Source organism: Amia ocellicauda, chromosome 4 (genome assembly GCF_036373705.1).
Source record: "Amia ocellicauda isolate fAmiCal2 chromosome 4, fAmiCal2.hap1, whole genome shotgun sequence".
In the NCBI taxonomy this organism is placed as follows: domain Eukaryota; kingdom Metazoa; phylum Chordata; class Actinopteri; order Amiiformes; family Amiidae; genus Amia; species Amia ocellicauda.
The window spans coordinates 7,699,405-7,711,080 of NC_089853.1; the positions used below are offsets into that span (position 1 = coordinate 7,699,405).

At 51.6% G+C, this 11,676-nt stretch overlaps 2 protein-coding genes across 5 annotated transcripts in view; both read left to right on the top strand.

The window, feature by feature from the left end:
* LOC136747703 (anoctamin-9) overlaps window positions 1-1,756 on the top strand; it is a 20,635-nt gene extending 18,879 nt beyond the window's left edge. For all 3 annotated transcript variants that reach the window (XM_066700815.1, XM_066700812.1, XM_066700814.1), the window contains 2 exons: window positions 65-177; window positions 776-1,756. In XM_066700815.1, the coding sequence (XP_066556912.1) occupies window positions 65-177; window positions 776-806 (144 nt within the window). In that variant the 3' untranslated portion in view covers window positions 807-1,756. The remainder of the gene's footprint in view (window positions 1-64; window positions 178-775) is intronic.
* An 876-nt stretch (window positions 1,757-2,632) lies between these two features.
* On the top strand, window positions 2,633-9,361 carry sigirr (single immunoglobulin and toll-interleukin 1 receptor (TIR) domain). 2 transcript variants are annotated; one of them, XM_066700816.1, is made up of 9 exons: window positions 2,633-2,891; window positions 5,498-5,702; window positions 6,154-6,284; window positions 6,408-6,548; window positions 6,746-6,889; window positions 7,042-7,144; window positions 7,247-7,397; window positions 7,683-7,869; window positions 8,013-9,361. In XM_066700816.1, exons 1-9 carry the CDS (start codon window positions 2,639-2,641, stop codon window positions 8,189-8,191), a joined length of 1,494 nt encoding a protein of 497 aa, XP_066556913.1. In that variant the 5' UTR covers window positions 2,633-2,638; the 3' UTR covers window positions 8,192-9,361. The 2 variants fall into 2 exon arrangements, with proteins under 2 accessions (XP_066556913.1, XP_066556914.1); XM_066700817.1 differs by having other exon boundaries at window positions 2,633-2,882.
* Window positions 9,362-11,676: the final 2,315 nt, after the last annotated feature.

Consider the following 11,676-nt stretch of genomic DNA (forward strand, 5'->3'; position numbering starts at 1 on the left):
CTCCCTATCTGCATCTCCATCCCTCCATAACTGCGTCTCTCGGTCTCTCTCCCTTCCTCTCCAGCATGTGATTGTCATCTGTAAGTTCATCGTGGCCTGGTTCGTCCCCGACATCCCCCAGGTGGTGAAGAACGACCGCCTGCAGGACAAGCTGCACCGGCTGCAGAAGGAGCTGAGGTGAGTCGGAGGGGTGGGGGGGGACCGGGGAGATCTTCGCTTCTCGTTTTGGCCGACAGGTCAGATCAGGAAGAGATGCCAAACATAAAGGAATCCCTCCCTGCCTGAACACGGCCAACCGCAAACATGCCAAGTCCAGCTCCGTTCTCAGAGCCCCAGTTCAGTAGCAATGTCCATTATCTTAACCCAAATCCTTCACCCTCTCTCTCTCTCACTACCTGTTCCCCAGGCAGCGCACACCCCCCCCCCCCCCCAGGGTCCGGGAGCAGCAGGGCGGGTCTTACCGCTGCGCCCGTCACGGCATCACAGTTTTTATGAGCACTGCTTTCTCTCCCACAGCAACAAGCGACATAAACATCCTGTAAAACATGTGTACAACCAACACAGCATCCACACTCCACCTACACGGGCATGCCAAGTTCATTTCACCATCTAGCGATTCAGTGCCCTGCCTTTATAGGGCTTCTGACTCTGACCGTTGCTCTCCAGGTGATCGCTGTGCATCAGATCCGTTTACACATCAAACCCAGACTCTCCATCAGCTGGTTTTACTCATCGATTGTATTTAATTGTATTGTTTTATTATTTTTCTCTTCAGAAATATGGAACAGAGATCATCTGACGTGTAACAGAAAAAGCAGGAAAGAAAAGACGAGAAACTGCAGGAAACTCGGCACAGAATGCTGTATTAAACACACTCACACACACACATGAACACACGATAATACCACTAATAGTATAAACTGGAACATTTAAAATATGCTCTTGAGGAGAGAGACTTTGTGTTGCTGTGAATGTACAAAACACAAACTGAAAACACAAAGATTGCTCCCTGTAGCCCTGCCTGTGCCGGTGAATCAGACGCACTGAAGAAGCGTGGAAGACCGATTGGCCGGGAGAGGGGGGCCGACAGCTGTGGCCGGGTATCTGTAAGGATCCACGAGACCAGCAGGGACAACGCTCGACTATGCACAGGGTTACGAGCCCGATCCCGAGGACGCCGACACGGGGGCCCAGCAGCCGGACGGCATTGAATCCCTAGGACTGATCCCTCAGGTCCGGTCTGCTTTCCGCCCTGACTGACCCAGATGGCAGGACTCGGCTCCACCTTCCTCTCACCGGCAGTTCGACCCTCGGTAGTGAAGACATAAACACGAATTTCCCTGTCATGTGAAGGCTCTGGGGCAAGGCATTGAGTCAAATGTAAATTAATTGTTCTCCCCTCGAGTGTTTGTCATTCCAACGCAATGTTTTTGTTTTGTTTTTAAGCGCCCAGGAGGACTGGCCAAGCCTGTGGCTCCAGTGCAATAAAACACAACAAACAAACTCCAGTTTTCCCAACACTATGTCTACAGTGAAAACATGTATTTGTCTGTTTTGTGGTTATGGTTGCGTGTGCCCTTCCTGCGATGTACAGGGGACTCATCTGTGTGTTCAGTCGCTCTACGAGGGGGTGAGCTGTCGCCGAGAGTCGCTTCAGGGTGTTGGTGACTGCCGGAGACAGACTGGGATCTTTGCTTCTAGCTGGCGCACACCAAGAAAAGGCGCTATATACAATACAATTGTATTGATTCAGTGATTGATTTGTCTCTGTCTCCATTACTCATTCACCTTTTAATATATGCATGCGCTGTGCTCTGCTGGCGGCTGTTGTGGCTGAAAGGTTTCAATGAAGAATCAACGGCTCTCTGCTGATCGGCGAAAACGGTCCGGCGTCTAAGCGCATTTATGGGAACTGTAGTCCGTAGCTTCGCATCCTGCTTTGTGTTTCCTGTATCGATGTCGCAGAGAACTACAGCTCCCGGCAGTCCCCGCTCGCAGGTATGTTCACACCTGAGCCAGGTCATGCGAGCGACTGCTGGGCATTAAAACCGAAACCAAAAACCGGTTTTTATTATTTTAATCTTCGGACAGAATAGTTTAAGCAGCTTACCGCATTACACTGTAAAAAATACATAAACAAGTGCAGGAGTTCTCAATCTTACCGTTTGTTTGATTTACGAGTTTTTCTCCAACAACCGGCCCTCGATCAAGCAGTCAATCAAGCAGTCAATCACTGTGAGAGGACACCAGTATCGTGACTTTGTGCAAAGTCATGGCACGGACACCTGCGCTGTGTAGCGACGCGCCGGGGAGACGGACGGACAGACAGACTCCCGGGCATCATGTGTCATTACTGTTGCGGTGCAACCTCATCCATATTAGTACTGTGCAGTTGCAGCATTAAAAACAAAAAACATTATTATTGTTGTTTTAAATTGTACATGGACTATGATGTCAAGCAATAGGCTATTAAAATGTAACCCCCCCGTACCTAATGCCTATTATTACAAACATACAAAGCAAAACTTTGATCGAGCGGGGTGGGTCTGCGCAGGTGCGTCCTCAGGGCCCCCCCGCGCAGGTGAGTCGGCTGGTCACATGACGCAGCGGGCCAGTGAGCGCGCAGCCGCCGCGGTTAATGCCTCACCCGGGTCTGTGTGCGGGAGAGTCGCCCGCAGCCTGGGGACGCGTCCGGGTCTGGGATCTCTCCCGCACTCCCCCGTCTGTCCGCCATCTCTCCCGCTCTCCTCCTCCTCCTCCTCCTCCTCCTCCTCTGCTCTTTCTCTCCCGCGCGGACGGAGACACGATGCGCGCGACGCTGGCCCTGGCGACCCTCGCGACCCTGCTCTGCGCGCGGCGGGCGGATCCGGAACCGGGCTCGGGTGCGTGCGGTGCGTGCGGTGCGGCGCGGCCGGGTCTGGACTCGGGGCTGCGGGGCGGTCTCTGTCTCGGTCTCTACTGTCTTACTGACAGGCATGTTGTAATCAGTGCTAATGTGTGTGTTAATACGGGCGCACAGACCCGCACGCACCTCATAACCTCATAAGCTCGTCTGTTTGGCCGTTTGATGGAGGCTTTGATACAGAAAAGAAAGCAGATTTAAGCAGATAAGATGCAAATGTGTGTCAGGACGGTTTCGCTTTCCGGTAGAGATGCAGGGTTAGAAAGTGACGTTTTGCTACTTGTGGGAGACCAGACACTACTGAATAACCCACTCTATATACGTGCAATGATGACGTTCAACTGTCTTAAATGCCATCTCTATGAACTGAAGGTTTCGGTGGGGAAAATCTATTAAAAAACAAACCCAAAACAATCAGACTCTAGAAAATGAAACCAAGGTGATGTTAATTGTCTAGGTGAAGGCAGGGATGATACAACTGTGACGCAGAGGATAAGAGTATTTTGTTCAGTAATTATTATGCGAATTACATTCAGCAGTCTAATCATGCTTTGGTCTGAGCCAGGATTGGGGTTCATGTTCAAGCATTTCCTGTAACTTTATCTCCCACCACATTCGGTGCTTTACTTGTTCCTCGTGAGCTCCATGTGATGTTTCTGAGAGTCTTCTTCACAAGTGGATTGACGAAGGAACTGCACACCAGAGCCGCTCCGCTCCTGACTCGCCTCGAAGTGGCAAAATCAAAATCTGGTGGTTTGATTGACTGGAAAGGGGATAAACAAGCTGAGCGTAATGTCCAGGTGAACCCCCCTTGCCTGTGCCAGGAGCGCCGAAGTGTTTTGTACTGTGATGCAGGTGACGAGGTGTAAAGCCTGTTCTGTGCCTCCTCCTCCTCCGCACACAATACCCCTGCAGACTGAACTTTGCACCTAGAGCTGGCCCAGTTAGTCAATGGAGTTTGTTAATAAATCATCCTGGAAATGTTGAATTAGACAAAAGGGGTGTGTGTGTGTGTGTGTGGTAGTTTCTATGTTCAGCAGTCTATGCCATTGCAGCTTTTTATTGTGGATGTCCCTTCAGGACAGGTGTTCAGGTGTTTAACTGATCTGTGAAAGCCTTCGAGCACATCCACCGTCTTCCCTGGTCACTGCTTGAGCTCTCAGTCTCTCCCTGAGGTGCTGCTGCTGTTTCTGTAGTTTTATATTACAAAGTTGAGTCCCTCCCTGCCTGGCTGTGATGCCATTGCGCAGGGCTCAATGTTTACACTGCAAACAGGAGCTACGTGCTCAGTGCGTGGCTCAAAGGGGCTGTTTTTTTTGCTTGATTGTGTGGATAAGCAATTAATGCAGCCAGTATTTCTTGCTGCTGCCGCTGCTTTCACTGGGATCCCAGGCAGGGTAAACCGGGAGTGATCTATTGTAGTGTCGCACTGGGCTGGAATGTGACGCCTTCCCCCGTGGAGATCACAGTCCCAGGGCAACGTCCTGTGTCGGTCCTAAGGCTGCGGGGCTTTTTTCAACACGGGTGGGTTTTCAGTCTGACGTTAGAAAACTCGACCAAGGTTAACTTATGTTGGGAAATGAAGGCGAAGGCAGTAATGGTGACAGTGACAATTTGTTTAAATTTATTTAGCAACGTTTTGCATATGAATAAAGTTAAGTGATCCCGTTAGAGTTTAACGTTAGAGCTTAGGTTTGGGGTTCAGGCTGTTGCGAGTTTTAGAGATGGGTGGTAGGATTGCTCTCTGGTTGGGAGACGTGGTGGTCTGCTCTGGTCCCACCGTAGGACAGAAGCCTTGCGAGGGGGTCTGACTCTGCTCTGTAGGAGAATTGTCCTCACGGTCTTGGCAGTGCTGTGACCTGTGTTTGAATCCCAGTGCTGATGGGAGAGTTCCAGTGCAGCACAGCAGGCAGCGCTGAGGGACGTGACTGTGCTTCTGATTCACCAGTCTCTGTTGTGTTTGTGTGCTGGTCTTGAGGTACAGCTAAGGTCTTTAAGGATTCACGTTTTGGTTACAGCTGGGGTTAGGGTGAACTCGTCCAAGTACTGGAGGCTTGTCCTGTCCCTGGACAGGAGAGAAACCAGGAGAACGGCCTGGCTTTGAATGCACCAAGAGGAAAGCAAAACTGTGCTTTCACACTAAGCATCTTAGCAACTTAAAGCAAATTTAAATGCTGAAATGAAAACACTGTTTCCATGTGCTGCTGTGTAACCAAAGAGTGTTAAAAAAAAAAGCAATGCTGTGTAGAGCTACGGTACAGCCCGGTACAGCCCAGTATAGCCCAGTACATCATGGAAGAGAAGGTGTGCATCAGAGGTGCCACTGCAGTCGCCAAACCTGTACCTGAACTCTGCCCGGGAGAATTCAATGTGCTGCATCTTTGTGAAGCTTATTTATCGGTCTCTCATATGGTCTGATGGGAAAATTTGACCATGTGACACTGGTTCTGTGAGGCGTCTTGATGATGTAATCTTGTGATGGAAGACGCTGTATGTGCGACTTCGGTTGTGTTGTTGTAGGTGGTGTTGCTGTGCGGTGCCTCACGCTGACGACTCGGCTGCTGTCAGTGAAGTTGATTGTGTTTTCTCTCCCAGGGGACGCGTGCAGTCGGGCCCCACGGTTCCTGAGCCCTGCGGAGCCCCTGGTCCTGCGGGCAGCTGAGGGGGAGCAGCTGACCCTGAATTGCACGGTCCAGCTGGCGGTGCACCTCGGGGCCGGGCCGTGTGATTCGTCTCTGCGCTGGCTGAAGGAGGGACAGCCCCTCAACACCTCCCTGTACAGCACCAGCGTCTCCGAGGGGTGAGCCACACCCTGCGGCCCCAGATTGGTCTGCTCTCGCTCCTTTCCTCAGACCCTGACCCTCGATGTCTGTTGTCATTCGCGGTTGTTCGGCAGATATTATGGGATTTAACAGCATCAGCATAAAATATGATTTCACAGAGAATACGAGTGTCTAACGTGATCCCTAACCCTGTGCTCAGTGAGGCCTTTCAGGTCCGAGTCATAGCTGGGTGTGGTTTAGATTTACAGTCTGGACTGTATCCATCAGGGCTGTGGGTAGCCTGTCAGAGTAGATCGCCCTCTGCTGGGTAGAAGCAATATAGTGCCTAGTGTGATACTGGAAACCCTGCCGGGGCCCGACAATAAGTCCTTCCCCATCGGAGTTCCTTGGAGTTTCAATGGCCACGAGGTTCATTCCTCACAGTGCTTTGATGGACAGAGACTTCAGCCCCTGCGTCTCGTTGGCCAGGTTTGTGCCGGACAGCTCCGAGAAGTGGGTGAGCAGCCTGCTGAACGTCTCCCTGAGGGGCCCGGGGGACTACGGCGTCTTCTCCTGCGGGGTGAGGAACTCCTCGGCCAGCTTCACCCTGCGCAGGACGGGTAGGTGCAGCACCGCCTGGGCCAGTCCTCCTCACGTTCCTGTGTCAGAGTGGGTCTCTGTGTTTGTGAATGGGGTGTATTCATGTATTGATTGTCTTTGTCTGTGTGCACGTCTGTGTACAGGGACGGTCAGCCACACCGCGGCAGTCCTGGCGGCCTTCGTGCTGGTGCTGACTCTGCTCCTGGCCACGGTCATCTACATCAAGTGCCGCCTCAACCTGAAACTCTGGTACAAAGACTCCTACGGAGAGTACGAGATGAACGGTGAGGGGAGAGGGGGGTGCTTTGTCTAAACGTGTTAATCATCACATTGTCGGTGTGTTACAGTATTGTGTGTATGTGTGTGTGTATACATATATATGAAACATCTGTGCTGGATTCTAGTAGTTGCGCTGCTGTGTGTGTTTGTATGGCCTGTGCTCTCCGTGGATGCTGGATTGTGTGTTTGTGTTTATCTGTAGACGGGAAGCTGTTCGACGCCTATGTCTCATATGTGAACAACGAGAACGACCGCAAGTTTGTGAACTTCATCCTGAAGCCTCACCTGGAGAACCGCTACAGCTACAAGCTGCACCTGAACGACGGCGACATCCTCCCCGGCTCGGGTAAGAGTCCCTCCCCGGACCGCCGGACCGCAGGGCCCAGCCAACACGACCGCAATCAAGACCGTAAAAAAGCCTCCGCCCTCATTGTAACCTTGTGTAAGCGGCAATACCGGGGGGATCTGACTCACGGCTGATTTGATGCATGTCCACAGAGCCGTCCGCCGAGCTGCTGATGAACGTGAGTCGTTGCCGGCGTCTGATCGTGGTGCTGTCCGAGGCCTACCTGCAGCAGGAGTGGTGCACCAGCGGCTTCAGGTGAGAGAGACCGGGCCTTTCAGAATGATGAACTTAGAACTAAGAACGCAGGAGGCGGATCTCTCCACTCCGGTGTCTCTTCATGTTGGCCGTGTGTTGCAGGGAGGGCTTCTGGCGCCTGATGGAGCTGTGCAAGCGGCCGATCTTCGTGGTGTTTGAGAGCCAGTACCGGCAGATGAGCCACCCTGTGCTGCAGCTGCTGAAGGAGCAGAGACACCGCGTCTCCCTGCTGCTGTGGAACTCCAGGTCCATGGTGAGTGGGGTGGGGGCAGCAGTCCAGTCCAGCACCACCTCTCTGTGCTGCTCAGTCACACACTTACACACTTGCACACTTACACGCACTCACACATCTGGAGAGGCAGGAATTCAGTGAAATACACAACAATATATTTAGTTTGGTTTAGTTCATTTGAATTGGCAGCCTTGTGATCTCGGCCCCCTCTTTATCTGCTGGTTCTTATCGGGCCCCTGTCTTTGACTGGACACTGTGTCCGGGCCCTGCGTCTCAGTTCTCACGATTTCTCACCCCCCACCCCAGACCCCCTCCTCTGACTTCTGGAAGAACCTGGTGCTGCTGATGCCTCGCAAGCTGTCATACCGCCACGCCATGGGGGACCCCCAGACGCTGCTCACCGACGACAAGGACCCCATGCTGACCCTGAACCCCGACTACTTGGACTGCCGCCCTGGCCCCGGCCCCGACCCTGACCCTGCAGGGGACCTGGGTGAGCACAGCGCCCCCCGCCCCCTGACCCTAATCTCCCCTGTAGCCCCGACCCTTGAACCTGACACAACTGAACCCCAACCCTCAATCTGAACTGCCAACCAGCTCATCTGTCCTGTGTGTCTGTGTGTGTCTCCTGCGCAGGCGTGCGGCTGCCCGCGTACAAGGCCACCCCCTCCAGAGCTCCAGTCCTGCCTGCGCCGGCCCCCGCTCCCCCCGAGGTGGAGACCAGACCCACTGACATCGACATCTCGGACTTGGGCTCTCGCAGCTACGCGGCGCGCACCGACTTCTACTGCCTGGTCACAGAGGAGGACATCTGATGGCCCCCTGGGGTCATCCTGTACAAGCCCGGGGCCCCTGATTGGCCCCTGCTCAGAGACACTGAGGAGACCCTGAATGTACCCTGAGCAGAAATACCTTTGTGGTATTTGTGTGTGTTATTGATTTGTATATATTCGTGCGTGCGTGCGTGTGTGTCAGACTGAAGAGGACCGGAGGCATGACTGAGACCCCCTACCTCCGCATCTGCCTGCTCTTCTGGTGGCAAAGTGGCTTCTTGGGGAGATGATTATTATTAGTAGTGATAATATGATGTCCAGTGAGAATCATCTGCTGTGGACTTCAAAACAAGAGCGTCGTGTTGCGCAGCTCCACAGCGGAAGACCCGACACAAACCCGAATAGAGGGTTGCGCCGGCACAGTGCCGATTTTGATGCACTGCGGCAGTGTGTCTGAGGCCCGGCTGTCCGTCTGCCAGTCTGACGTGGGATGACTGGAGCTCGTCCCAGAGCCAGGGACCCCGGGGCCCCCAGCAGCACGCTCTCAATGTGGGGCCGTGTGTGAAGGACGGGAGCCTCGAGTCTGCATTGTCTCTGCTCAGAGAGCCACACTGGGGAGGGAGTGGGTGGAGAATCACAGACCCATAAACGCACTGCACACAGACTGCCAGGACCAGGACCAACTCCCAAAAGACTCCTGAACATAATTCCTCGTATATACAGAGACTTGGGTAGCAGTATTGATCATCTATGGTGATCTTACCGTGTCCTGGTTACACTGTCCAGGTGTAAGAGATGTCAGGCAATCAACCAATCATATTGCAAAGTGTTGTCCAATCAAATATGCTCTCTATATAATCTGTATATAATATATAATCTACACTCACGTCCTTAAACAACTGCAGTTGCCAAAGAAACGCATCCTTGCAGAGCAATGCTCAGGATGGAAATATTCACACGGAACAGCTTCTGCTTTTGAAGAATAATTGTAGCACTACCATTTACCTGTGTTTGATTTGTATTATTTATGGTCTTGGTTTGTGATTTTTTTTAAGAGTAAATCAATCCCTTGGGTGCTACAAATCTGGTTGTAGGTATATATGTACATATATAACATATGTTATATATGTACATATATACCTATGTTGCAGCAGTAATTAAGCACATTCTACCAAAAATGACCGACAATTAAAACTCCTATTTTAATAGTGAGTGAGTGAAATCCTTTGCTTCGCAGTTACTGCAAGATGCAGCTGGGCTTTTCCTGCTTGTGTGTGAAAGTGGTGACCCATCGTCAAACACGGGTCTGTCCATATCCAATACCCTGTTTACTTACAGCCTTCACTCTTGAGTGCAGAAATGTTTAATTGGTCCAATTAATAATAATCACTTCACTTCTATAGCATTTTATCTAGACACCCAGAGCTCTTTAGATGTGCAAGGGTCCACCTCCACCACCATTACCACGCTGTAGCCCTACCTGGATGCCGCGACAGCAGCCATAGTGCGCCAGCACCTTTCTGTACACCAGCTACTTGCTGGGGAGGGAAGAGGGAGACTATATATTTATATTTTTAGGAACAACTTTAAGAAGGCCTTAATAGATTAGGGCCATGGTAGGAAATGTGGCCAGGACACAGGTGTATTACCCCATCACATTGAGAAGTGCCCTGGGATTGTTAGTGACCTCGGTTTTACGTCTCATCCAAAAGACAGATGTGCCAATTATCACCTGGATCGCATAGTTTTGAGCTGAGGGGGATGACAATCTGGGCATGTGGTTCTGTGATGAATGGGCATTGTGACGGACAGGCCCAGGCGGGGGGAGATGGGTTTGAGCGGTTTCCTGTTGCGCTCGCGGTAATGTGGTCCCACCCCCTGGTCGCCTATCAACCCCACGACCCCTGTCCTGACCGAAGTGTCCGCTGTCACAGGTGTAACAAGTGCTTTAAACCAAGGAAACCGAATTCAGCAGTGGACGTTGGGAGCATCACAGGCTCCCTTACTGTGCGTGAGAACAGAACCCAGTGCTGAAAACATAAATACACATTTATTTTGCATTCATGTTCAGTTTTCAATTTTATGTTTCTAATATCAGCTGCTAGTCCAAAGGGACTGACCACGGCACTTTTACCAGTGAGTGGAAAATGTTTCTCTGTGTATAAAACAAACGGCAGACAAGGCAGCTGTATTTTGTCAACAGGTGGAGGCCGGCTGGGTGCAGCGGTGAAGACCTGGAACGCAACGCGGCCGTTTGACTGTCTCACTCGTAGACATCTCTGCTGGACCAGCACAGTCTGAGGGATCTGACAGAAAGTGTTGAGCTCCAGGTGGGCAGTGGCTGCTGGCTGCCAGCAGGGGGCACAATTCACACGCTGATGGACTGGATGTCCTGGCGCTTGGAGAGGCGTGTGTGTCCGCTGAATAGGACAGCCAATGGGAATGCGAGAGCAGCTTGCCTGTTAAAGTGCGTGAGAACTGACAGACAAACACTGTACTGGGACATGGACTGCACTGTATTCTCTCTGTTGGCTTCAGTAACCCCTCCAGAGCACTGGATCCCGACCAGCTGAGCTCTCAATCACTTAATTGAAGCCTTAATTGAACAAATAATTTGCTTACATTTGACTTTTTAAATTGTGTAACTGATTAAAAGTTGGATCCTTAATAAGAGAAATTCCTTATACAATTTTATACTTAAAGGCCTTTCTGCTTAAAATAATTAAAAAGGAAATGATAAGAGTCAATTAAGTAATTAATTCCCCCAACCTCCCCCACCCACAGATACAGCCACACAAGTGTGAAGCCGGAGGGATTGGATGAAGGGTGTTTTGACCAAACTTCCCCCACCGGTCGAATGAAGGCCTGGGATTTCAGGCCTACCCGAGGAAAAGGAAAAGAAGTTGCAAATGAAGTTGTGAAGAGTGTAATTTACCGCCATTTGTTATGGTTCAATTGGCGCACCTCTCAGTGCCAGGACTGCTGCGCAGCTATGCGGGGAATCTGGAGAGACTGCGACAGGTTCTTACAGGCTGAGTGCAGCGGGCGGCTGGGCGGGGTGGCGGCCTCATTGTTCACATGCAGACGAGGACAGATCTGTAAACAGGGCTCGACCGGGAACTTACTGAGCAAACACCGCGTGACGCAGCGCAGCGGATTCATGGGGGTTTATTGGACGCTGTCGGGCAGCAGCCAGCAAAAGATACGGCTCCTTTAGTGTTGGAAACCGCCCCCCCCAATCTCCTGATCTGTGTAATCTCAGATCAGTGCGGGCAAGGCATGCACTCATACCAGATCACACTGCTGACGGGAGCAGGACCGCTGTGGGCCTTCCCGCACTTCACTGGTGTCAGATCAAGGCTGTGATCTTGTGTGACAGGCACAGGTCTGTATAGTCCAACAGAGGCACATTGTGAGTGATTGGGAATAAATACAGTCAGGGTACCTGGGAGACTTGCTAACAGCCCTCAGTCTTAAGCACAAACAGAGGGCAGTACTAATTGCGATGCAACAGAAACACATGCATC